Source organism: Tursiops truncatus, chromosome 1 (genome assembly GCF_011762595.2).
Source record: "Tursiops truncatus isolate mTurTru1 chromosome 1, mTurTru1.mat.Y, whole genome shotgun sequence".
NCBI classification, from domain to species: Eukaryota; Metazoa; Chordata; class Mammalia; order Artiodactyla; family Delphinidae; genus Tursiops; species Tursiops truncatus.
Window position 1 is genome coordinate 127,727,460 of NC_047034.1, and position 23,674 is coordinate 127,751,133.

At 35.2% G+C, this 23,674-nt stretch overlaps 1 protein-coding gene across 4 annotated transcripts in view; it reads right to left on the reverse strand.

Moving 5' to 3' along the window:
- Nucleotides 1-23,674, reverse strand: part of LEPR (leptin receptor) — a 104,032-nt gene that overhangs the window by 17,778 nt on the left and 62,580 nt on the right. For 3 of the 4 annotated variants that reach the window (XM_073788729.1, XM_073788722.1, XM_019919927.3), the window contains 9 exons: nt 23,126-23,325; nt 20,568-20,716; nt 19,382-19,541; nt 19,182-19,264; nt 15,916-16,132; nt 14,938-15,120; nt 13,419-13,514; nt 11,933-12,035; nt 10,912-10,987 (listed from right to left, as the gene is read on the reverse strand). In XM_073788729.1, coding sequence (XP_073644830.1) covers nt 10,912-10,987; nt 11,933-12,035; nt 13,419-13,514; nt 14,938-15,120; nt 15,916-16,132; nt 19,182-19,264; nt 19,382-19,541; nt 20,568-20,716; nt 23,126-23,325 — 1,267 coding nt within the window. The remainder of the gene's footprint in view (nt 1-10,911; nt 10,988-11,932; nt 12,036-13,418; nt 13,515-14,937; nt 15,121-15,915; nt 16,133-19,181; nt 19,265-19,381; nt 19,542-20,567; nt 20,717-23,125; nt 23,326-23,674) is intronic. The other variant, XM_073788730.1, reaches the window with a different exon arrangement.

The window sequence follows — 23,674 nt, forward strand, 5'->3', positions numbered from 1 at the left end:
CTAAGAGGGAAGTTTATAGCAATACAAGCCCACCTTAAGAAACAGGAAACATCTCGAATAAACAACCTAACCTTGCACCTAAAGCAATTAGAGAAAGAACAAAAAACCCCCAAAGTTAGCAGAAGGAAAGAAATCACAAAAATCAGATCAGAAATAAATGAAAAAGAAATGAAGGAAACAATAGCAAAGATCAATAAAACTAAAAGCTGGTTCTTTGAGAAGATAAACAAAATAGATAAACCATTAGCCAGACTCATCAAGAAAAAAAGGGAGAAGACTCAAATCAATACAATTAGAAATGGAAAAGGAGAAGTAACAACTGACACTGCAGAAATACAAAAGATCATAAGAGATTACTACAAGCAACTCTATGCCAATAAAATGGACAACTGGGAAGATATGGACAAATTCTTAGAAATGCACAACCTGCCAAGACTGAATCAGGAAGAAATAAAAAATATGAACAGACCAATCACAAGCACTGAAATTGAAACTGTGATTAAAAATATTCCAACAAACAAAAACCCAGGACTAGATGGCTTCACAGGCAAATTCTATCAAACATTTAGAGAAGAGCTAACACCTATCCTTCTCAAACTCTTCCAAAATATAGCAGAGGGAATAACACTCCCAAATTCATTCTACGAGGCCACCATCACCTTGATACCAAAACCAGACAAGAATGTCACAAAGAAAGAAAACTACAGGCCAATATCACTGATGAACATAGATGCAAAAATCCTCAACAAAATATTAGCAAACAGAACCCAACAGCACATTAAAAGGATCATACACCATGATCAAGTGGGGTTTATGCCAGCAATGCAAGGATTCTTCAATATACACAAATCAATCAATGTGATAAACCATATTACCAAATTGAAGGAGAAAAACCAATAGATGCAGAGAAAGCTTTTGACAAAATTCAACACGCATTTATGATAAAAATCCTCCAGAAAGTAGGCATAGAGGGAACTTTCCTCAACATAATAAAGGCCATATATGACAAACCCACAGCCAACATCATCCTCAATGGTGAAAAACTGAAAGCATTTCCACTAAGATCAGTAACAAGACAAGGTTGCCCACTTTCACCACTCTTATTCAATATAGTTTTGGAAGTTTTAGCCACAGCGATCAGAGAAGAAAAGGAAATAAAAGGAATCCAAATTGGAAAAGAAGAAGTAAAGCTGTCACTGTTTGCAGATAACATGATACTATACATAGAGAATCCTAAAGATGTTACCAGAAAATTACTAGATCTAATCAATGAATCTGGTAAAGTTGCAGGATACAAAATTAATGCTCAGAAATCTCTTGCATTCCTATATACTAATGATGAAAAATCTGAAAGTGAAAACAAGAAAAGACTCCCATTTACCACTGCAACAAAAAGAATAAAATATCTAGGAATAAACCTACCTAAGGAGACAAAAGACTTGTATGCAGAAAATTATAAGACACTGATGAAAGAAATTAAAGCTGATACAAATAGATGGAGAGATATACCATGTTCTTGGATGCGAAGAATCAACATTGTGAAAATGACTCTACTACCCAAAGCAATCTACAGATTCAATGCAATCCCTATCAAACTACCACTGGTATTTTTCAATGAACTAGAACAAAAAAATTTCACAATTTGTATGGAAACACAAAAGACCCCGAATAGCCAAAGCAATCTTGAGAAAGAAAAACGGAGCTGGAGGAATCAGGCTCCCTGACTTCAGACTATACTACAAAGCTACAGTAATCAAGACAATATGGTACTGGCACAAAAACAGAAAGATAGATCAATGGAACAGGATAGAAATTCCAGAGATAAACCCATGCACATATGGTCACCTTATCTTTGATAAAGGAGGCAGGAATGTACAGTGGAGAAAGGACAGCCTTTTTAATAACTGGTGCCTGGAAAACTGGACAGGTACATGTAAAAGTATGAGATTAGATCACTCCCTAACACTGTACACAAAAATAAGCTGAAAATGGATTAAAGACCTAAATGTAAGGCCAGAAACGATCAAACTCTTAGAAGAAAACATAGGCAGAACACTCTATGACAAATCACAGCAAGATCCTTTTTGACCAACCTCCTAGAGAAATGGAAATAAAAACAAAAACCAATGGGACCTAATGAAACTTCAAAGCTTTTGCACAGCAAAGGAAACCATAAATAAGACCAAAAGACAACCCTCAGAATGGGAGAAAATATTTGCAAATGAAGCAACTGACAAAGGATTAATTTCCAAAATTTACAAGCAGCTCATGCAGCTCAATATCAAAAAAACAAACAACCCAATCCAAAACTGGGCAGAAGACCTAAATAGACATTTCTGCAAAGAAGATATACAGACTGCCAACAAACACATGAAAGAATGCTCAACATCACTAATCATTAGGGAAATGCAAATCAAAACTACAATGAGATATCATCTCACACCAGTCAGAATGGCCATCATCAAAAAATCTGCAAACAATAAATACTGGAGAGGGTGTGGAGAAAATGGAACACTCCTGCACTGCTGGTGGGAATGTGAATTGGTACAGCCACTATGGAGAACAGTATGGAGGTTCCTTAAAAAACTACAAATAGAACTACCATATGACCCAGCAATCCCACTACTGGGCATATAACCTGCGAAAACCATAATTCAAAAAGAGTCATGTACCACAATGTTCATTGCAGCTCTATTCACAATAGCCAGGACATGGAAGCAACCTAAGTGTCCATTTACAGATGAATGGATAAAGAAGATGTGGCACATATATACAATGGAATATTACTCAGCCATAAAAAGAAACAAAATTGATTTATTTGTAGTGAAGTGGACGGACCTATAGTCTGTCATATACAGTGAAGTAAGTCAGAAAGAGATAAACAAATACCGTATGCTAACAATATATATGGAATTAAATAAAAAAATAAATAAGGTTCTGAAGAACCTAGGGGCAGGACAAGCATAACGACCCAGATGTAGAGAATGGACTTGAGGACACAGGGAGGGGGAAGGATAAGCTGGGACAAAGTCAGAGATTGGCATGGACATATATACACTACGAAATGTAAAATAGACAGCGAGTGGGAGGCGGCCGCATGGCACAGCGAGATCACCTTGGTGCTTTGTGACTGCCTGGAGGGGTGGGATAGGGAGCGTTGGGGGGAGACACATGAAGGGGGAGATATGGGGATGTGTGTGTATGTATAGCTGATTCACTTTGCTGTAAGGCAGAAACTAGAACACCATTTTAAAACAATTATACTCCAATAAAGATGTTAAATAAATAAATACAAAAAAAAAAAAAAGGACATTATCTGGGGAGGAATCTAGCAGCTGTGAGGTACTGGTGTCTATGACCATATCTCTCCTCATCTAGCCAGAGCCCTGTCCACCCATTTAGGCCAACAATCCCTGCTTATGTGCATCATGCTTTCCCAGTCAGCCTGTCTATTATTTTATTCTTAAACATGAAAGAAAAACAAAGGGTTTCTAGATATATGGGGAAATTGTGAGATTAAAAAAAAATAAAGCCAAGATAAATAGGAGGAGAACATGATCCTAGCAGAAACAGAGAATTCAGGGAATAAAAGAAAAGAGAATTTCTAAAACAAACAATGATCCTCTAAATTTGTATTTCTAGTAAGACTTAAGAAAATATTTCATGCATAAAACCAGAACAGAATACAATGAAAATGAATATTTGGAAATTTACAAATATAAATAGCAAATAAATGTTTAATAGAAGCACTGAAAAAACAGGGTACGGCAAGGTCTCAAACGTAAAACAAACATATTAGTGAAGTGATAAGAAATATAGAAGATCTATGCAGAAGTTTAACATCCATCTAATACGGATTCTAGAAAGAGATCCAAAAAGATAAGAGGAGAGGAAGTTATCAAAGAAATAATATAATTGCTTAGAGTTGACAGGAGACATGGAATCAAAAGTGTCTTCAAATGAGGACAAAGTTACATGAAAAAGAACCCCCCTAAATAGATTTAGACCTATCTCTAAAATTTTAGAACATCAATAATGGGGAGGATATTTTAAAAGTCAGAAATCTGCAAGTAACCAGTGAGGAGTAAAAATCAGAATGGCATCTGACTTCTCAGAAGTGATACTGATGCTAAATGATAAGGCAGGAATTGTCTCAAAGTTTTATTGGAAAGGCTCGTCGACCTGGAAATTGATATTCCACCAAACTATCAAGCGAGGAATGCACAATAAAAAGAATTTCAGGCATGCACAGATTCCGACTTACACAATATTTCCTGGCAGGTCATATAAGGAATTAGTTAATCAATAAGGAGGAAGGGAAAAATATCTAGAAAACAGTATCCGTTAGAAACCAGTTAAGGGAAAATTCAGAGTGATGGTTTGCAGCAATTTTAGAAAAGGCCTAATCCAGATTGCAGCAGGAGGATAACGGGTTTCCTGGACAGGGTGCCCTGGGAACAGGTCTCAGTGAAGAAGCTTATATAATAGCAGCACACAGAAGGTTAAAAAAATTTTTTTTTAAAAGAAGCAATTAGAAACTCCAGAAAAAGCAAAACAAACACAAAACAAAACATAAAAACTAAAAATGAAGCCAAGTAAAATTTGGCACAATTTAAATCAACAGGGTGGAATGTTTCTAAAATTTTTTTGAAAAACATTCTCCTGTGACACTGGAACCACCAAAAAGTGTGGTAATATAATCACATATTACTTGCTTCTGCAAGGAACAATACTTACATACTCATAAAAATGCAAATGCAGTTTACTGGGTTTTTTATTTTTTAAAATGAACCCATAGACAAATTATAGCACAGAACATATCAACCCTGACTTAAGTAAAAGTGTAAAGTTACAGTTGACAGAGATTGGGAAGTGGAGGGAGAAATGGAGGGAAGGGTAAGAGTGCTAATGTCTTTATTTTATTAAAAAGAAAAAATGGGGGAAGGGGAGCTCCAAGAAACAGTCTCTATTTCGTTGAACAAGAAATGGAGTTTAAGAAGATTCTTCTGAGGTTGCAGAGTGATTACTGAAGGAACTGAAAAAAAGTGACAAACTATATATGGTAGGAGCATGGGGAAAGAAGGGGAGAAAAAGTATATGTATAAGTAAATCCTCATTATAGCCAGAGATCAGTAAATAATGTCTACATTTCATAATGCCATAAGCATATTATTTTTAGAAATATAAAGGTGACCTGCCAGAAAAATTAAAAGCAAACCAGTTTAAAGTAATGGCACTTGGGAAGCAAGACTAAAGGTAGAGAAGGGTGCAGAAGAGACTATACTGTCCAATAAATGTTTTTCCATACTATTTCACTATTAAACCATGCACACTAGGCATACTGTAATGCAAAATGATTTTTTAAAATAATGGGACATATCAAGGCGTATACTCCCAGAGAACAAAGAGGCATATACAACCATGTGTCCTGTAGCATTGTTTATAATAAATAGAAAATAGTTTTCTATCCATCAGCAGGGGAATGGATATATGAATTGTGGTATATATTCATAGGATGAAATATTATGGATCAAATTATTAAACGAAATGAAATATATCAACATGAAGATATCTCAAAAAGAATGCTGAAAAAAAAAGAATGCTGAGAAAATAATAATTTTTGAATGATATGGGAGATTAATATTAACAATAACCAAATGTATTATTGTTCATTGGTCATGGATACATACATGCAGATGTAAGAAAAAAGGTGTTGTATAAAAGCATGAACTAGACAAATACATACTATATTCTTGAAAGTGCGTGCCCTAGGAAGGGAAGGAGAGACTAAAACTAGTAAGGGCAACAAGCAGGACAAACTTTATCTATAATTTTTATTAATAAAAATATATGAGGCAAATATGAGAAAATTTTAAGATATTGTGTTAGTACACAGACGTTTTTATATTACTCCATTTTATGTACTTATATTGTCTTAAAATAATTTTAAAGGGTAAAAGGAAACGGAACATACAAAAGAAAGAAAATCAAGGGGAAATTATGTGAGAGAATTTTCATCACATATGGTATCATCCTATACTGACGTTGTTTTAAACAAATGTGGGTTTTTTGGGAAATACCTCAGAATACTGGTTTTTTTCATCTTTGATTTGAATACTTACAGGTTTAGTATGGATTTTGATTTACTATAAAGGGAAGGAGAATGATAGCTTAAAAAGTGGAAGAAATTAATTAATTAATTTTAGGGGACATTTTAGAAATCAGGGTTTATTGTCTAGAAATTACAGGTATAGATAAAAATCAATGTTCAAAAAGATCCGAATTTGAAGAACAAATTAAGGGAAATAGTTTATACAAAAATTATTACCTCCTTTTAAACAATACTGTATTTGAATTGTTTTTAAAAACAATGGGCTCCCATAGTCTGTTTGCTTTGCAATGCGTTGTGGGTTTTTTGTGTTTCCTTTTGTTTTAGAATTGGAAATCTCAAATTTTGCTTATCCATTTCATCATTTGATGGCTATTTGGGTTGTTTCCATGTTTTGACCATTATGAACACTGTTGCTATGAACATTCATATACAAGCTTCTGTGTAGATATATGACTTCATTTCCATTGGATATATACCTAGCAGTGGATTGTTGGGTCATATGGTAATTCTATGTTTAACTGTTGGAGAACTGTCAGACTATTTTCCAAAAGCGCTGCACCATTTTCACATTCCCATCAGCAGTGTAGGAGAGTTACAATTTCTCCACATTCTCACCAACACTTATTATCTGTCATTTTAATTATAGCCATCCTAGCTAGTGTAAAGTGCTACCTTGTGTTTTTGGTTTGCATTCCCCTAATCGCTAATGATGTTGAGCACATATATATTCATTTGTGCTTATGGCTATTGGTACATCTTCTTTGCAGAAATGTCTATTCAGCTCCTTTGCCAATTTTTTTGCGTGTTGATATGCGTAACATAAAATTTACCATTTCAACTATTTTTAAGTGTACAATTTAGGGGCATTAGTACATTAAGCAATACATTGTTAATATGGAATCGATGGCTAGGGTATCAATGTGAGTCCAATGGACCTGAGGTTAACCAAGATTTTCACACCTACAGGCTGGATGATCAAGACAAGCTACAGAACCACTCTGTGCCTCAGTTTTGTCATCAGAAAATATAAGGCTATTAGGTCTATGAGATAATTAAATAAAATAATATGAATATGAAAGTACGGAGCAGATAGTAAATTTGTCTTGTCCTCTTTAGAAATATAATGTGAATTATATTATATTATTTTTCCCTAAAAAAATATATTTTAGTTATTTAGGAGATTAAAGTAGAAGATGAAATTTTAAGAAGTTATTTAATTTTAGAAGATTAGATTTTTATCATTAGTAAAACCTTTGAAATTATATTCTTCTTTACTCTTCAAATATCCCCAAAACTGATTTATTCCTAATTGTGTACCTGTTAAACCCTAGTAATAAACTAAGCATCTTGAGGGCTAGTTATGCTTAAAGAATATCTTAACAAGATTATGAAGTCTAACACTGGCAAAAGTAAAAAAAAAAAAAAAATCAGTCTTACAAATAAGGACATTCACACCTACTGTACTTAAAAAATTCTTCACACTTCCTCAGTTTACCAGAACCTGGGGAAATGTGATGATATTTCCGTCTATTGTATATGTCTGCCAGATGATCTGCTGTGGCATTACACTCCTCCTCAGGGAGCTCAGCCGGGGTAGCGCATAGGCTAAAAACAGTCACTGACTGAACCTACATCCACCAAGTGGTTCCTTTGTGTCAGGCATTTTCTGGAAAAGGGAAAAGCCATTTGGTGCAGGTTCAAACTGCATTTTGCTTAGGTGGGCCTAATCATTTCCCTGCCCTGGTAAACACTTAGAAACCATTTTCCCGGTGGTTCATAGAGGAGATTTCAGAGCTTAACATATTGAAGACAGAGTGTTTGAGCTTCTCTGAAAGAGACAGTAAGATGGTTATTCCCTACATTTATATGTACTGACATGGTGAAGCTTTTAATTTTTTATTTAGATAGGTATTTAGATTTTTTAGACAAAACTCCTCTCACATTAAAAGATGAAAAAACCCCAATATTTAAGAAAAATAATCTCCTTACTCTTTGTCTTTTAATCTCCCTGCTTTCAGCTTGCAAATGTGCTAAGGTACTTCCTACCGCAGGGCTTTGTATTCACCAGCGGACTTGCTGGGCTCTACCCTCCACCACAAATCTTAGTTAATGACTGCTCATTTTCCAGATCTCAGCTCACCCCCATCCCACACACGACACTCAGCACACTGGGCCCTTTCTTTCACAACACGTAGTTTATCATTATTAGTGTCTGTAATATTATCATAATATATATTACATATAACATATATAATGTATATTATTTGTTATTTCAGTTATAAATCGATTAATGCTTATCTTCCCCATAGACTGCACACTCCAAGAGTTCCTGTTTTCTGACCATTTTAACCCTAAGGCCTAGCATAGTGACTGGCATAGGATAACTATTCAATAAATACCCCTTGAATGAATGGATGGAATGAAGTAATGAATTTTAAAATAAAACATTTTAGAGAGAGAAAAGAAAAGTTCTTCCTATTCTGCTTTTAACCAAGTCACTCCTCTATGACCTCACTGTCTTACTGCCTAGATGGTAAGGAAAATCTCTTACAAATTGTTTTCCCAGAGCCTAGCAACATCCTAGACTTACATGTAAATACTTATTCTCATTTTGTGCTTTTTGCTGAATGAATGACAAACAAATACATATGGCTGAAATATCACTATCACTACAATAAACGTCACTGTAAGAATTCATAACGGAAGAGAAAGAAGAGGAATAAATACTTTACTAATTGAAAAAACCATCAGCTCTGCTTTAATGAAAGGAGACTCCGTGTCTTACAGTGAGTAAGGGCATAGCTGAGAAGTGTATGGGTGTGGGGCTGGTTAGGTTCAGGCTAAGTGAAGTTTCTATAACGAGAATGACCATATGTAAAACTACACTGCTACCATGTCTGAAGATATGGCACTGTCTCTTCCACTGAAAGATTACAATTTAAATGTCTGCATTATTTTGCCCACATTATTACATATCTGTTCACTAATTCATTCATCGGTAAACTGTAGAGCAGTGTTTTCTAACCGCAAATCATATCTGTTACTATGTGAATGAATGTAGAGGGTTGTAACCAGTATTTTTGAAATGAAACAGAATTTTGAAAACAGAGGGTGTTGCAAATAGTAAAACTGTTTTGAGCATCTTTTGTTTCAGTTTTGCATATTATCTACATCTACTCATTTACTAGGTTGCAAGGTAAAGCATTTTTCTCACTGTGGGTCATGGTCAAAAAAAAAAAAAAAAATCGAAAGCCAGAGAGAACACTTACTAATAGAACAGGCTCCAAAGTCAGACAAATTAGAAAACTAAGCCAGACTCTAAAACAAGTTACCTAACCATTATAAGCTTTAGGTTTTTTCTTCTATAAAATGGAGATTATAATACTTATCCCACAGGGTAACTGAAAGAATAACATAAAACATGTAAATATGTAAAATAATGATAACTAATATTCGTTGAGACAATACTATGTTAGAAGTACTATCTTCTTTAGTCCCCCAAACAACCCAATGAGGTAAGTTCTATTAAACCTCATTTTACAGGAGAGGAAACAGAGATACTGAGAATTGAAGTAAAAATCTTAATGAGTGTAAGAATATATATCTCAGTCATTTGCACATAAATAAATGGACATTATTATAAGATAGCAGCAAGTCATTAATAAATCCTGACCCTAGTACTTTGCCTTTAGCAGGAGAAGCTCAACAATAGTTGTGATTGGTAAAACACAGCCCTTGAACTCGGAACACTCTTCACAATAAAAAATAAAATGCTCCAGGAACTTAAAGGGGGCAGAAATTCTTCTGAACTACATTTGTTCACAAAAGGCTTGGGGAAAGAAGAGCTTAGAGCAAGGTCTTCATTGACGTGGAAGGGTCTGTAGAGATGAGGAGAATAGCATAGGCATGACTAAGGCCCACGGACAGAAAAAATGAATCTGTAGGTTGATAACAGATTGTAGAGAGAAGTCATTGAGTACTTGATCTTGTAACTAAAAGAAAACCACTGAAGACTTGTAACAGTGACTAATGATGACACAATTACTGAGACTGCATCATAACCTCCATATGATTATTGTTCAAAACAGCGTGAAGATACTTTGCCATGAAAATTGAATTCTATTTTCCCAATTTTATGGGTGGAAAACCAACCTTGCTTCAAGGGAAATTATGGGAATTAATGATACATTTGTTAAACTCTAGAGTTTTCTGAGAAATTCTATTATAAAGTGCAAATTATTTTATTAGAGTTGACTAATTGTTTCATAAAGTAGCTTGAAAGGAACTATCTTCATAAATGTAAGTTTTATTATGATAATTGCATTTTTCAGATTGCAGTATTTGAGGAAAGGATTATTTATATAGTTTTTAACTGATTTAAGTAATTATGGAGATAATTACAAGGGTTAAAAATATTGATTCCAGCCTTTTCCTAAGGACAATCAATTTATACCAAAAAAGTATATACAAATATTTGTTCTCCACCAGATTTGACTCTAATATTCTAATATTTATTTTATTATATACTGTGACACAGAAGAAAGATATGTATTTGTTAACTCAGATGATAAACTACCTATTGAATTTTTTTTGTCCTGGTTTCAAATTCCTGCATCTTGCTATTCTTGAAAACAAATAACAGATTAAATAGACTCATATTAAGATGAATTGAATAAAATAAGATTTAAACCTTATCCTTAAAATGTTTTAAACCTTAAAAATGTTTGAAGCTCTAGAAGGCATATAGCATCTAAAATGTGATCTTATATATTCTGGGGTTTAAAAACTGAAAAAGGGACCTTCTGAAAATTAAGTCCTTGTGCCCAGGAACAATTCTTGGGGTTTGGAACATCTTCCCAAAACAGCTTTTTCATCCTACAAAAGATAAACAAGGCATTAGAAGTAACGAAAAACATTCACATTGAAAATGTTAACAGTTAATAAATGTACAAACTAGAAATTTATCTACCAGACTGGTTATGCCTCAGTAGGATCAGATTCACTTTCACATGCTCTACCATGAAGATCTCCACCAACTTTCTGTCTAGACCAAAGTTAATGATCACTATAATAAACATAGCCAACTCTTATTAAAAACTGTTTACCAGGCACTGTGCTAAATGCTTTGCACAGGTTTTTCTCAGAGAAAATTAAATATTAAATATGGCCATCAATTGAGTGTCAGAAACAATTCTACTGGATATGGCCCGATCAGCTCACTTGACTGAAAGGTAAATTCAGATTGTAAAATCACTTTTCCCTCTTCACTGCTAGAAGACAAAATTTTCTGTAGAGATTTGGCATGTGTGAAATAACCTCAATGGTCCGGACCTCTCAGCACAGAGTAATGGGGCACCCAAAGAACCATCCAAGAAATTCAAGGCCATTTGCCAAACCAAACAGAATGGAGCCATTCAGCGCTGACGTTTAAAAAGCAGAATGCCTACTGACCATAAGTGAACTGACGGCTTCAGATAAATCTTCACCACTAAAGGTTCTCAACCTAGATTGTACAACTTTGAAAGCCATTCTTCTCACCTCTAAGAACATACCGCCTAGGATTTCCTATTATAAGCTTGTTATTTCATGAATGTATATACAGTAAAAAAAAAAACAAAAAACAAAAAAACTAATTTCTTTCCTGAGGCTTATGTGTACTAGCAAAACCGAGTGTGGTTTCCTGAAATCAGGTTTTTTCTTTTTACGCCATCTCATTGCCATCAAATACATATACAAATATTTAGAACACTTCAGTGTTTCTGATTTGGATCTAAAATCTAGGTTTAAATATGTTCAAGATTTTGACACCAAGTACAATACCTTTGGTGTGATATTAACAGTGTTCCAAGCAATAAGATGGAAGAGGAAATAATTATTGGCACAATTACATATAGACCTGCATCATGCTGGTGTTTTTCATCATCTGAAAAAGAAAAAATTCACACAACTCTGAAGCTTGAGGAAATAACATCTTTCTGAATCAGAAATTATAATAGACTTTTTTTCTGATTTCAACATAAATCTGAATGACCTTTAAAGATATAAAAATCAGAAAGAGGAAGATAAAAGTATAGCTTTGATCACATTAATAAAATTATTATTTTGGTCAGAATTATGCTTCTTGTAATTTAGCAAAACATTTTTTCAAAATTATTTATTTGCCAGCTCTCTCCATCTGGTCACTTTTAGATTATATGAGTCCAAGTGTCAATAAAAGTTGTTATGATGACTCTTTGTTTCAGCATCTGCTTTTAGAGAAGGCAACCTACAACACCCACCAACCTCTATCTTGCTCACTCCAGACACATTGACCTCCTTACTGTTTCTTGAACCACAAAGCACGCTCACTCTTCAGGGCCTTTGCACTTGCTATCCCCTTGCTGAAATGCTCTTCCCCTTTGTTCTTGCAGGGCTTTACCCAAATATCACCTTCACAGAGAAAAAGACCGTTTGGGGCCACCCTTACTAAAGCACCACATTTTAACTCCATCCCTTCATTTTATTTTGCTTCATGCACTTATTTCTATCTGACATTATATTATACATGATTTGTTTATTGTCTGTCATTCTTATTAGAGTACTGGAGTTTAAGCTCCATTTAGGGCACAGACTTATGTTCACTGTTCAATCCCTAGTGCTTAGAACAGTGTTCAGTGTATATTTGTTGAACAATACATGAATGAAGCTTTATAATTATTTTAATTCTAAAACCAGGTGAAATGTTTCTCTCTTGAAACTTCATTATTGGGTTGCTTGGATTTGAAGACAATCTGAAAAGTAACAGCAGAATCAAAATGTTCCCACTTCAAGTACAGTAAGGTGAATCAGAAATATAAGACACCCTGTGAACTTTTTTCTATAATTATTGCTATAGTTTTATTTTTAGAAAAAGATTTCCTTTAGAAGATGATTAAAATTTAAAGACTCATAAATATGAGTCAAAACATATTGTCTGGGGTAGGTGTATTTATATTAATTGTACAGAAAATTAATATTTTTCCAATTAATCTTTATGATGATGTATTTTATTGTATAGCTGGATACTTCCCTTTATTTTGTTTCCATCAACTTTTAGACTGAAATTTTTACTTACCAATACAAGAATACAATACCACGCCTGATTATTCTTCTTACCACCACCATGGAACCATGTACCCTTACTGCAGTCACCCATGAGCATCTACATAAGACTCTGGGCTATTCCATGATTCCATCAGAAAGAAAAGAATCAGATGGCAGCATTACTGCTAGCTAAGGAGGAAACCACAAATCTGTGTAAAAAGAAACTAAAAGTAAACATTTTTACCTTGGGTGAAACTATCAATTATCTTCGGTTTCCCCACTCCCTCCATAAATATCGGGTAAAGACTGAACTGATACTTCTCAATGGGGATAAAATGATCTGAGGAGAAAAAATATTTTAAAGAGTCATTCCCACTGAATTAATATAAATGAGTGAAATCTATGTACAAAAATGTTAAGTGACTCTTATATTTCCATGGATGTAAAATTGATGACTTATGGGTTGAAACTGATGGATTAAAAACTGATGATTGTTACCTATGGATTGAAACTGATAATTAGGGAGTTTCAAAGACAATCTAAGCACTACCAATTCTACTGTAATGACAATAATTTCACAAATAATGTTTTAAAATCTTACCCAAAGATAGAAGATTGCAATTTTTCAAAGGCATGTTCCAGTGATAGCCAGTTTGTTCAAGTTCAGGGTGTAGGAGTTGTTTTGTTTCCCTTTCCAGGACAATACTCTCTACCTCCTAAGACCAAAGCCAGCAATATTCCCTTTTCATAAGAATTTAGTTTACTTAGCCTCCCCATTCAAGGCAGCTGGGAGACTAAAGTCTCATGAAATCCCATGCAGAGAAGATGGGAGTGGGGACCAGGAATTACCTTATATATCCAGACGTCTAGATCTACGGAGGATGATCACCTTCATAGCAAAGCTCAAAATGGATCTATCAGTGATCTATCAGTTTTACAAATGCTAGTAAGATATAAATATTATTCCACAAGAGATAAATCTCTTTGAAGTACAGAGAGCAACCACCTAGACAACAGTATAGTAATGAACTGGATTTAGTTCTCTATCAATAATTTGTTTCTATCTACCTTGATGCTAAAGTCTAGGGTCTTTGCAATGAAATAGAAGTATGTGCCTTTGGGATGATGTTGTAAATAAGAACATGTCAATCCTTAGCTTCCCTGCTTAAACCTTACTCAGACTTGGAGACTCTGTATTGTGCACTAATATTTTGTATTTTAATCACCTTGTGGGGTAACTGGTCTTCTTTGGGAATATTATGCTGGCTTATGATCCTCAGACCTTCAGCCTGGCCCTCTCACTCATTGCTAGTGGCATCATAAGTTGGTACACAATTTGGGAAAACAATTTGTCAGTAGCTATCAAAAGTCATTAAAATGGTTTTAAAAAAACGTTAAGCTGGAAGCAACATAAATATTCTCAAATAAATAAATGGTTTATGTAGATTCTGGAATAAAATGCTATACAATCATTTAAAAAATAGTTATAAGGATTGTGAACAAAATAGAAACATGCTTGTGATATATCAAAGGAACAAACCATAAGAAAAGTGGTAGATGATATGATTACAACTACATAAAATATTTAAATGGAAAAGGATCAAATGAAATAGAATTAAATGTTTGTAATAGGATGACAATTTAGGCAGCAAGATATATCATCTATATTTTTGAAGTTTTCATCAACTATCTTATTTGAATTAATAATCTGTAGCGTCATACTAATCCATAGGAGAAACTTAATTAAAGTACAGTAAGCTTACCGTGGACATAATACTTCTTAACAGAGGAAGGGATTCTAAGCCATTTAATTTCATTGTCTTCATGAAGAATTTTCCACTCAAGAATAAAATACATCAGATTGTAATCACTGGGTGATAGCATCCAGGAAAGAATTACACAACTGCTGTTTAAAGGATATGCACTGAGTGACTGCACGATATTTACTGTGGGGAAAACAAGGAAATTTATTTTTAAATTCAAAATCAATGAAGATCTCCTAATTGCCTTTAGGAACATATAACCTACTGAAAAGGGGAGAAGGAAGAGAAAGCAGACATTTATACATGGCAATTATTTTTGTATCACAAGAGTCATATAAGCAGAGAGATGTGGGAATATACGCTATGAGGAGAAATAAGATTCTACCTAAAATCCAAAAAAGAGATTTTTGGATATGGTCAAAAGGTGTTCTCTCTGTAATACTGTACAAGCCTATGAATCATTCTAATTCCCTCCAAATCTTCTCTCCCGCTGATGGAGTCAGTGCTTTCAAAGCACAAATCTGATCATTTTAACACACTCTCCTCAGAGTCCCACTTAAAAGCCTCCAGACTTCCGCACGTGAGAACAAAATTCCTATCATGCCTACAATTCCCTGAGGGCCATGCCTCAGAGCCTCTGTCGGCCTTTCTGGACTTTTTTTGCACCAGCGCCAACCAGGTCTTCCTTCATATCCTCTCCTGGACTACAGGACTTTTGGTCAGATTTTTCCTCTCGCGGGAGCACTTCCCCCGACCTTCTGGGGAAGTTTAATTCCTCTACTGTATCCTCAAGAAAGCTTCTCTGACACTCAATACCAGGTTAGGCTCTTCTTTTCTTTTCTTTTATAAAATTATACTCTTTTCCTGGGAACACTCTTCTCAGTTTGTAAATAGGCATTAACTTGCATGATTATTTGATTAATGTTTGTCTCATCTATTGGGCTCTGTGAATGCAAAGTGAGGTGTACCTTTTCTTACCTTTGCTCATAGGCCATGAGAATGTTAGATTAAAATTTGCAGAAGAAGCACCAATTGAATTGACGGCCAGAATGGTAACAGAGTGTGCTTGCTCTGTCCAAAGGAAAGTGAATTTAGTGTGATTTCCTACATCTTCTGACCATGTTCCATTGCGGGAAGTATGATGTTTCACCACATATCTTCTCACACTGCACAATGAGTCATTTTTCATCAGGGGCTGCGGTAAACATAAAAATTGATTAGCTCAAGGGCTACAGTGCTTTTTATACTGACTGAGCTCACGGAACTCCTATTAAACATTTCCCATTGGTAAGCAGGGGCCGGGCCAGAGCAAGCACTGCTGAATTCAAGGCTGAGGTATGGGGCTCTGACCACAGTCTCCCTGAAGCCGTCTGGGTGGCTATGGAGCATGGGAAACTTATCTCCCCCCTTTTGGTTTTTTTTTTTTAAGACTCAAAGACTAAATCAATTGAAGATAATGAAGTATGGATACAAATAGGACACTTTTCCACCTGGAAGTTTCACTCTAATTCTAGAGAAAAGAAAGACTGAAAGAGAGTTGAGAGTTTCTTCATCTAAAAAGCAAAAAAGGAATAACCCTCTGTTTTCATAAAGCAATAACTAGAGAGAGTTGAAAAGATATTAATCATCACTTCTATTAATCCTGGTGAGACTGGTCACTCATTTTTTTTCTTCCCTTGATATGCTGCCCCTTCCAGTAACAGAGGCTATCAGGACAGTGTACATGGAACCCCAGAATTTGTGTCTTTAGTTAAAAAAATATCATACCAGGTCACTGATGATTCAGTGTAAAATATATAATTAGTCCAATTGTATTCATCTGTTCTACAGAATATAACAATATGTCCCACTTCCCCCATCACCTTCACCTGTTTCAGGTAAGATTTAAGTGCTACCAATCCCTTGTAAACGCTTAGAAAGCTTAACTCTATACAATAGACTAGAACAGTGCTTCCCAATTTTTGTCATTGAGATTCTTCTAAGTCAGAAATTGAGAAACATAAATATGTCCCTGCAGGGCGTGGAAGAACCTGGGTAGGTGGTAAGATTTTAGCAGCCTCTGCAACAAATAAATGTCCGAAAACTCATGCAAATTTTACATTTTGTTTTTTTAAAAAATCTGTCAGTTTTCATATACAAATATTTACTTTCGTAACCATCAAGTAAAATTGATGATAAAGTCCTTACTTTCTAGTCCTACAAGCTGCTCTAGGCTCATCTTGTGTTATTTCCTGCCCCAGCCCTATAACCGAGCATTTTTTCACAGAGCCTTAGTTCCTTTCATTGGAGAATAGTATTAGAAACAAATCTGGGAATACTCCTTACTACCAGAATATGGATTTCTCAGCTTACAGATCAAGGAAATACGTCTGTGTATACTACATCTGTATACACACATATCTATGAAATTTTCTAAGTGAATCCATCTGTATCCATATTAAGCTAAACATGAGTTCATACTGATGTCTCCAACCCTAATCCATTACCACACGGACCATTCCGGTCTTCTCCTTGCTTGTCTGTAACCAATTCGACAGTGAGAAACCTGGGTCCTTCCTACCATCCATCATCCTATGCTTAATTGTTCAATTCCAGTTTGCATATCTAATGATACAAGAACAGTTAACCCATACCTCGTGAGAGAAATGACTTTATCAGCTAGGACACGGTGGTTAGGTACAGTTTCTTTTGCCTTTAGTCTTAAGAATCTACTCATTAACAAGGTTACCTAGGCCTGAACCTTTTTCTCCCAACTCCTTCAGTAAGACTGTTCCATACACTTGTAATACAGTTAGTTTCTCTTACTGCAGTCTGGATTCCATCCTGGGATTCTCCAACCTCTTAACGATTTATCTTTAATTTGTATACACTAAGGTGTTTTCTTTGTGGTATAAGGTTTTATGAGTTTTGGCAAATGCATAATGCTATGTACTCACCAGGACAATATTATACAGAATAGATTCACCATCATAAAAAATCCCCTGTTCTTCACCCATTCAAACCTTTCCCCATCAACCAAACCCCTGGAAACCACTGATCTTTTTGCCATCTCTACAGTTATGCCTTTTCTTGAATGTCCTGTAAATGGAATCATAATGTAGCCCTTTAGGCAGCCTTCTAGCTCTTAACAACATTCATTTAAGAGTCATCCATATCTTTTTGTGGCTTTAGAGCAGTTTCTTTTTATCGCTGAATAATATTCCATTGTATGAAAGTACCAAAGTTTTTTGTAAGAAGCTACCAAACTATATCCAAAAGTGGCTATACCATTTTCCATTCCCACCAGCAGAGAATAAAAGTTCCTGTTGCTTTGCATGCTAGCCAGCAATTTGTCAGTTTTTTTGGATTTTAACCATTCTAATAAGTGTGTAGTGGTATCTCATTGTTGTTCTAATATGTATTTCCCTAATGACAAATGATGTTTGCTATGGATTGAATGTTTGTGTCTCCCTAAAATTCGGACCAAAAAAAAAAATACATTCACTTGGGATAGAAATCAATTCATTTGGGGGAGAGAACACTTTGAAAATTTCTAAGCTGTATACTCATTGTTCTTGGAAATATCCATTGTGTATTTGCCATCATACAAAAAGAATAATCGGGCTTCCCTGGTGGCGCAGTGGTTGAGAGTCTGCCTGCTGATGCAGGGGACACGGGTTCGTGCCCCGGTCCGGGAGGATCCCACATGCCGCGGAGCAGCTGGGCCTGTGAGCCGTGGCCACTGAGCCTGCGCGTCTGGAGCCTGTGCTCCGCAACGGGAGAGTCCACAACAGTGAGAGGCCCGTGTAGCAAAAAAAAAAAAAAAAAAAAAAAAAAGAATAATCTAAATGCCCTTGAGATATGTAGGGAAGGCCACGTTTACTCTGTTTAGAATTAAATACAAATGGAATTTTTGGACTTGAAGGAACACTAGATATCATCCAGTCCAATCTTATGTTGACACAGATGAGGAAACTGAGGTTGAAGGGTCTAAGTGACCTTGTCAAAATAGCACTGATTAACTATACTATGTCAAGCCAAGAATAGAATTAAAGTCTCCAAACTCCAGGCCAGTGCTCCCTCCATTCTACACCTTGGCTCTCTGTAATCACTTCTCCAAATTGAAATAAACTTGGGATTGCAGAGACCAAAAATGATAGAATTATTAAGTAAGTCTTTTTTACAATGAAGTCTTTTTTACAATGAAACAAATCTTTCAAGAGTATAGAAGTAAAATTTAAGAATAACATAAAAATCAGGAATACCTTCCAAAGCAAAGTGACATTTCTCTCTTTTTTAGTGTTGTCTTCATTAATTATTCTCCAAAATTCAGGTCCTCTGATAGGAACTGCAAAATAACAAGGAGCCCAAGTTGTATATGTGTTCTTGGAAGGATTACCTTTCAGTCACATTGGAAGCACATACTTGTGCATTTTTAAGACACGTTCACAAAATCTTTGCAAACCTTTTATATCCGTGACAATTGTGTAGGCTGGAGTACTCCAATTACTCCAATATCCCAGTCCATCTAGCCTCTTACAGCGCACCTGGACAGCATAGACTGCACACAGGTCTGGCACCGGGAAACTGGCAGATTTTAATTTTGCATCATACACCTCAAATACCTATAAAATAAGTCAAACTATTAGATTGATCATTACTAACACATATGTAGCTAAAGGGCCCTGAAGTGCATTTTATTTTAAACCCTAACACTATTCCAAAATTAAGAGAGAACTGACTGTGTTTTCTGGCTTTATAAATACTCTTATTAGGCTTGAATCATGAGCTCCTTCAAGTTAAGGATTGCCTCAGTCATCTTGTTATTTCCATCTCGTGACAAGATCTGGACTGGTCCACTTGCAACCTCACTTCCCAATCACTCTTTTACCCTATTACTAATCTCTGTCCACTAATCCTCTATACACAAAGACTTTTAAGAATTTTAACCTAGTGGTTAGAAAGGGCCTGCTGCAGAGAATCTTTGATATCCAGTCTCCTCAATAAGCAAGTAAACCGTCACATTTATTACAGCTGAACTCATTGTGATCTAATTCTATTCTAGGGTTCCTGCTATTTCTAGGTCTTTGCAGGCTGCCATCAGAAAACTGACACAGGAAGGCATCATATGCACACTTGCCACTATGTGTGTGATTCTGGTTGTTTGATAAAAGCAGCTTCTTCCAAAATGTGTCCCACTGAACATGCGTGTACTAAAGAACATTGTTAAAGGGAAAAAGATTCCTTGGTAAAATGAGTTTGAGAAACATAGGATGAAATAAAGTTACAAATGTTTCTTAAATTCAGGACTTCTCTAAACCTTTAATATGTAATATACCATGATTCTACACTAGGGACATATGGTGATTCAGGGTTTCTTAAACTTTATTAAGCCATGTGATCTTTCTTCAAGAAACATTGTATGGGACCAATGTACTACAAAACACATTTTGGGAAATGATAAATAGCAGGAAAGTTCATTTCTTAAAAGGGTTAGAATTAGATCAATCTATTTAATAAAAAGAGCTATGGAATACAGGAGGATGTACTTTTATGCCAATAAAATAAACCTTATGCAATAAAATTCTTAAACAGTTATAAGAAATAATATTTAGTGAGGCAAGCTGAAGAAATTTCCAGGTAAAAGGTACCTTCCATTGTACTTTTTTTCCACTTAAACCATAGCGAATCTGGAACTGAAGATTATTCTCTGGAAAGACTGGCTTCTCCCAAGATATTTTCAATAATCCAATTTTTACAGTAATTTCTGCTTTCACACTAGATGGAGGCAGTGGTTTCACTAGAAAATTTTTTTAAAGTATTATATAACAGTAATTTAAACAGTAACAATACTTTTAAAATGTTATTATGATGTTATAATATTCCATATCTTCTATTTGTAAAGTAACATCTCTTTCTCAAAACCTTCTCCTTCATTATCTCATTTGATCCCCTACAACTTTATGTGATACATAAGAAAGGGATTATCTCTATTTTGAAAATAGAGAGGTTGATTGAAGAAAGATCAATGCATCGTCCACGTCACTCTGCACGTTAACTGTAAGACCCGATTAGAAATGGAACCATTGGCTCTGCATGCAAAAGATACCATACTGATCATATGAAGAATATCAGTAGCAAACTCTGTTCTATATAGAGCTTTCATTAAAAGCAAAAAACTATACACCACATTCATTTCCACATGTGTGATTTTCAAAATCTTCTACTGTCTGTTGTTAGGTATTTCTAGGTCAAGGTCAGAGGAAGTCTTCCAGAGTAAAGCCTTGGTTCTCTACAATCTGAGGAAAATAAGCTTTTTAAAGGGTAGAAATAGAGGCAAAGATGAACAGAACAGCAAGGGCTTTAAAAAATAATAAAAGGCAACATGCAAACTCAACGTATTTGGGAACTAACATCTCACAGCTCAAGCACAACAGTGTGAACCTCTGAAGCTACAGACTTCATCAACAATACTTCCTTAGACTACTGATGGCCAAAACACCTAAACTTTTTAATTACTATACAGTATCTCATGCTTATTCAATTCCTCATATGCCAAGAAGACGTTCTTCACCAACCAGTAAGATGACATATATTTCATCTCTTGAAAAGATAATTCCTCTTCAGGAAAGGAAGTATGAGCATTCAAGAGACCCAAACACATTAAAGCTGTGATTGCACTTGACGGAATCATATGGCTATCACGTGTATATATTCCATGAATATCTAGTTTATAGAAAGAATGCTTTGAAGTACAATGGTTTATGTGATCCCCACAATACCCACATTAGGGAGGTAAAAGGAGCTTTCCACATTCTATAGGTGACAAAATAGTCACGGAGCACTTAAGTGACCAGCCCACGTTTACAAAGCTAGTAATAAGTGGAGCTGGCATTTGGATTCCAAAGTTGAATTTTCACATTGTTTTCTAGTACTCGGTAGGCAATATAAGTGCAATTTAAATGCCTTATGTTAGTACTGAAAAGAATAACATCAAAAATTGTTCAGATATCGAACTGAATCCATGTTGCAGTTGTCGTATAATACATGTGAGGGTATATCTGTGCATGTCTGTAGGGTAGGGAAGTAGGACAGTTCCTTGCTATCTTAGGATATTTAGTACCAGAGAAGTATTGCTTACAGTAAACTCATTTAAAATGGAACGAAACTAAACAGGAAGGGGCAGAGAGGGCAGATCAATTAACTGGGACTTCATATTGAAAAACTTTTTTTAATTATGACAACTTTATGCTATATTTAACAAAATGTAGATTTGAATTCAGATGTGTACTAATTATTTGAAAATACAATGGATCAAATGTTAATTTCTGGTACAATTCGCCAACAAAATATTATATAGCATCAAAAGATACTCTTCTACATTTGCTGCAAAATCATAAATGGATCATTTCCCAAAGATTTCACAGTGGGGCTTCCCTGGTGGTGCAGTGGTTGAGAGTCCGCCTGCCGATGCAGGGGACACGGGTTCGTGCCCCGGTCCGGGAAGATCCCACATGCTGCAGAGCAGCTGAGCCCAGTGAGCCATGGCCGCTGAGCCTGCGCATCCGGAGCCTGTGCTCCGCAACGGGAGAGGCCACAACAGTGAGAGGCCCGCGTACCGAAAAAAAAAAAAGGATTTCACAGTGATACTTAGAGTAGCATATCAAAATCTCCAAGGGGTCTCTTATTCCTTTGAAATCAAAATATCCTTTTAAAAGAATGTTTAAAATGTTATAATGGATGTCATCATCCTTGTCTATTTTCTCTTTATTTCACTTGAGTTATTGTGAATCCTTCTGCTTCCTACCCAGCCTTACAAATTAAAGCCTTGAGCTATGACTACTCAGATTACAAAAGCCGTCAGAATATCCAAATTAAACTTTTAGATTAAAAGCATCAAATATTTTCATAAGTACATTGGGAAAAAAACATAAAATAGTGCATTATTTAGAATAATATTACTACTAAATTTATACCCAGTGATCAATATAATTCATCAAATTATATGCTGAAAATCTTCCTATTATTGATTTAAAATAAAGCCAAAAGTATAAAACTTTCTAAGGCTAACTGTCTTTTCAATTCCACTGTAAGTAGGAAAAAAAATTTTTTAATCTAGTGTGATCAGAAAATTCAACAGTTACCCTGAACCAACCTGAATCCAAATATGCTAATAAAAATGAAGACATACATATAGTTTTTGACATACCCACGGAGTCAGGAATGACACATGTTGGTGGAGAGTCCAGTGAACCCAAGGAGTGATTAATTCTAATCCACATTGTATAGCCGGATAATAGAAAGATTGGCTGAAATAGGCATTCATAAAAACCATCTCTCTGCAAGTGGCAATCTTTGGGTTCAGATATGGGATGGATAGATGGAACATCAGAACAGTAAAGGCTGCTCCTTAAAAGATACAAAAACAATCAATAAATATACAACACTGATGAAAGCAATATTTGAGAATTCTGCTTTGTTGTTTAAAATAGACAGTTTTTGCTCCATCTAAAAGTAGTTGTTCTTATTAGAAAGGCATTTTTGAATTCTCAGCTATATCACAATCTTTCCATGAAAAGAGAAAATAACCCTTCTTAAATATATCACTAGACAGTAAGTGGGTACGCAAATGAAATAAATGGCAATGTTCTAACGGGGAGGTAGGGATCCAATTGGAGATAGAACTTACAACACTTTGGAAGCTACGCTAATATACCGAAGTGATCGAATTTTTAAAATAAAGATCACAAGTGGTAAT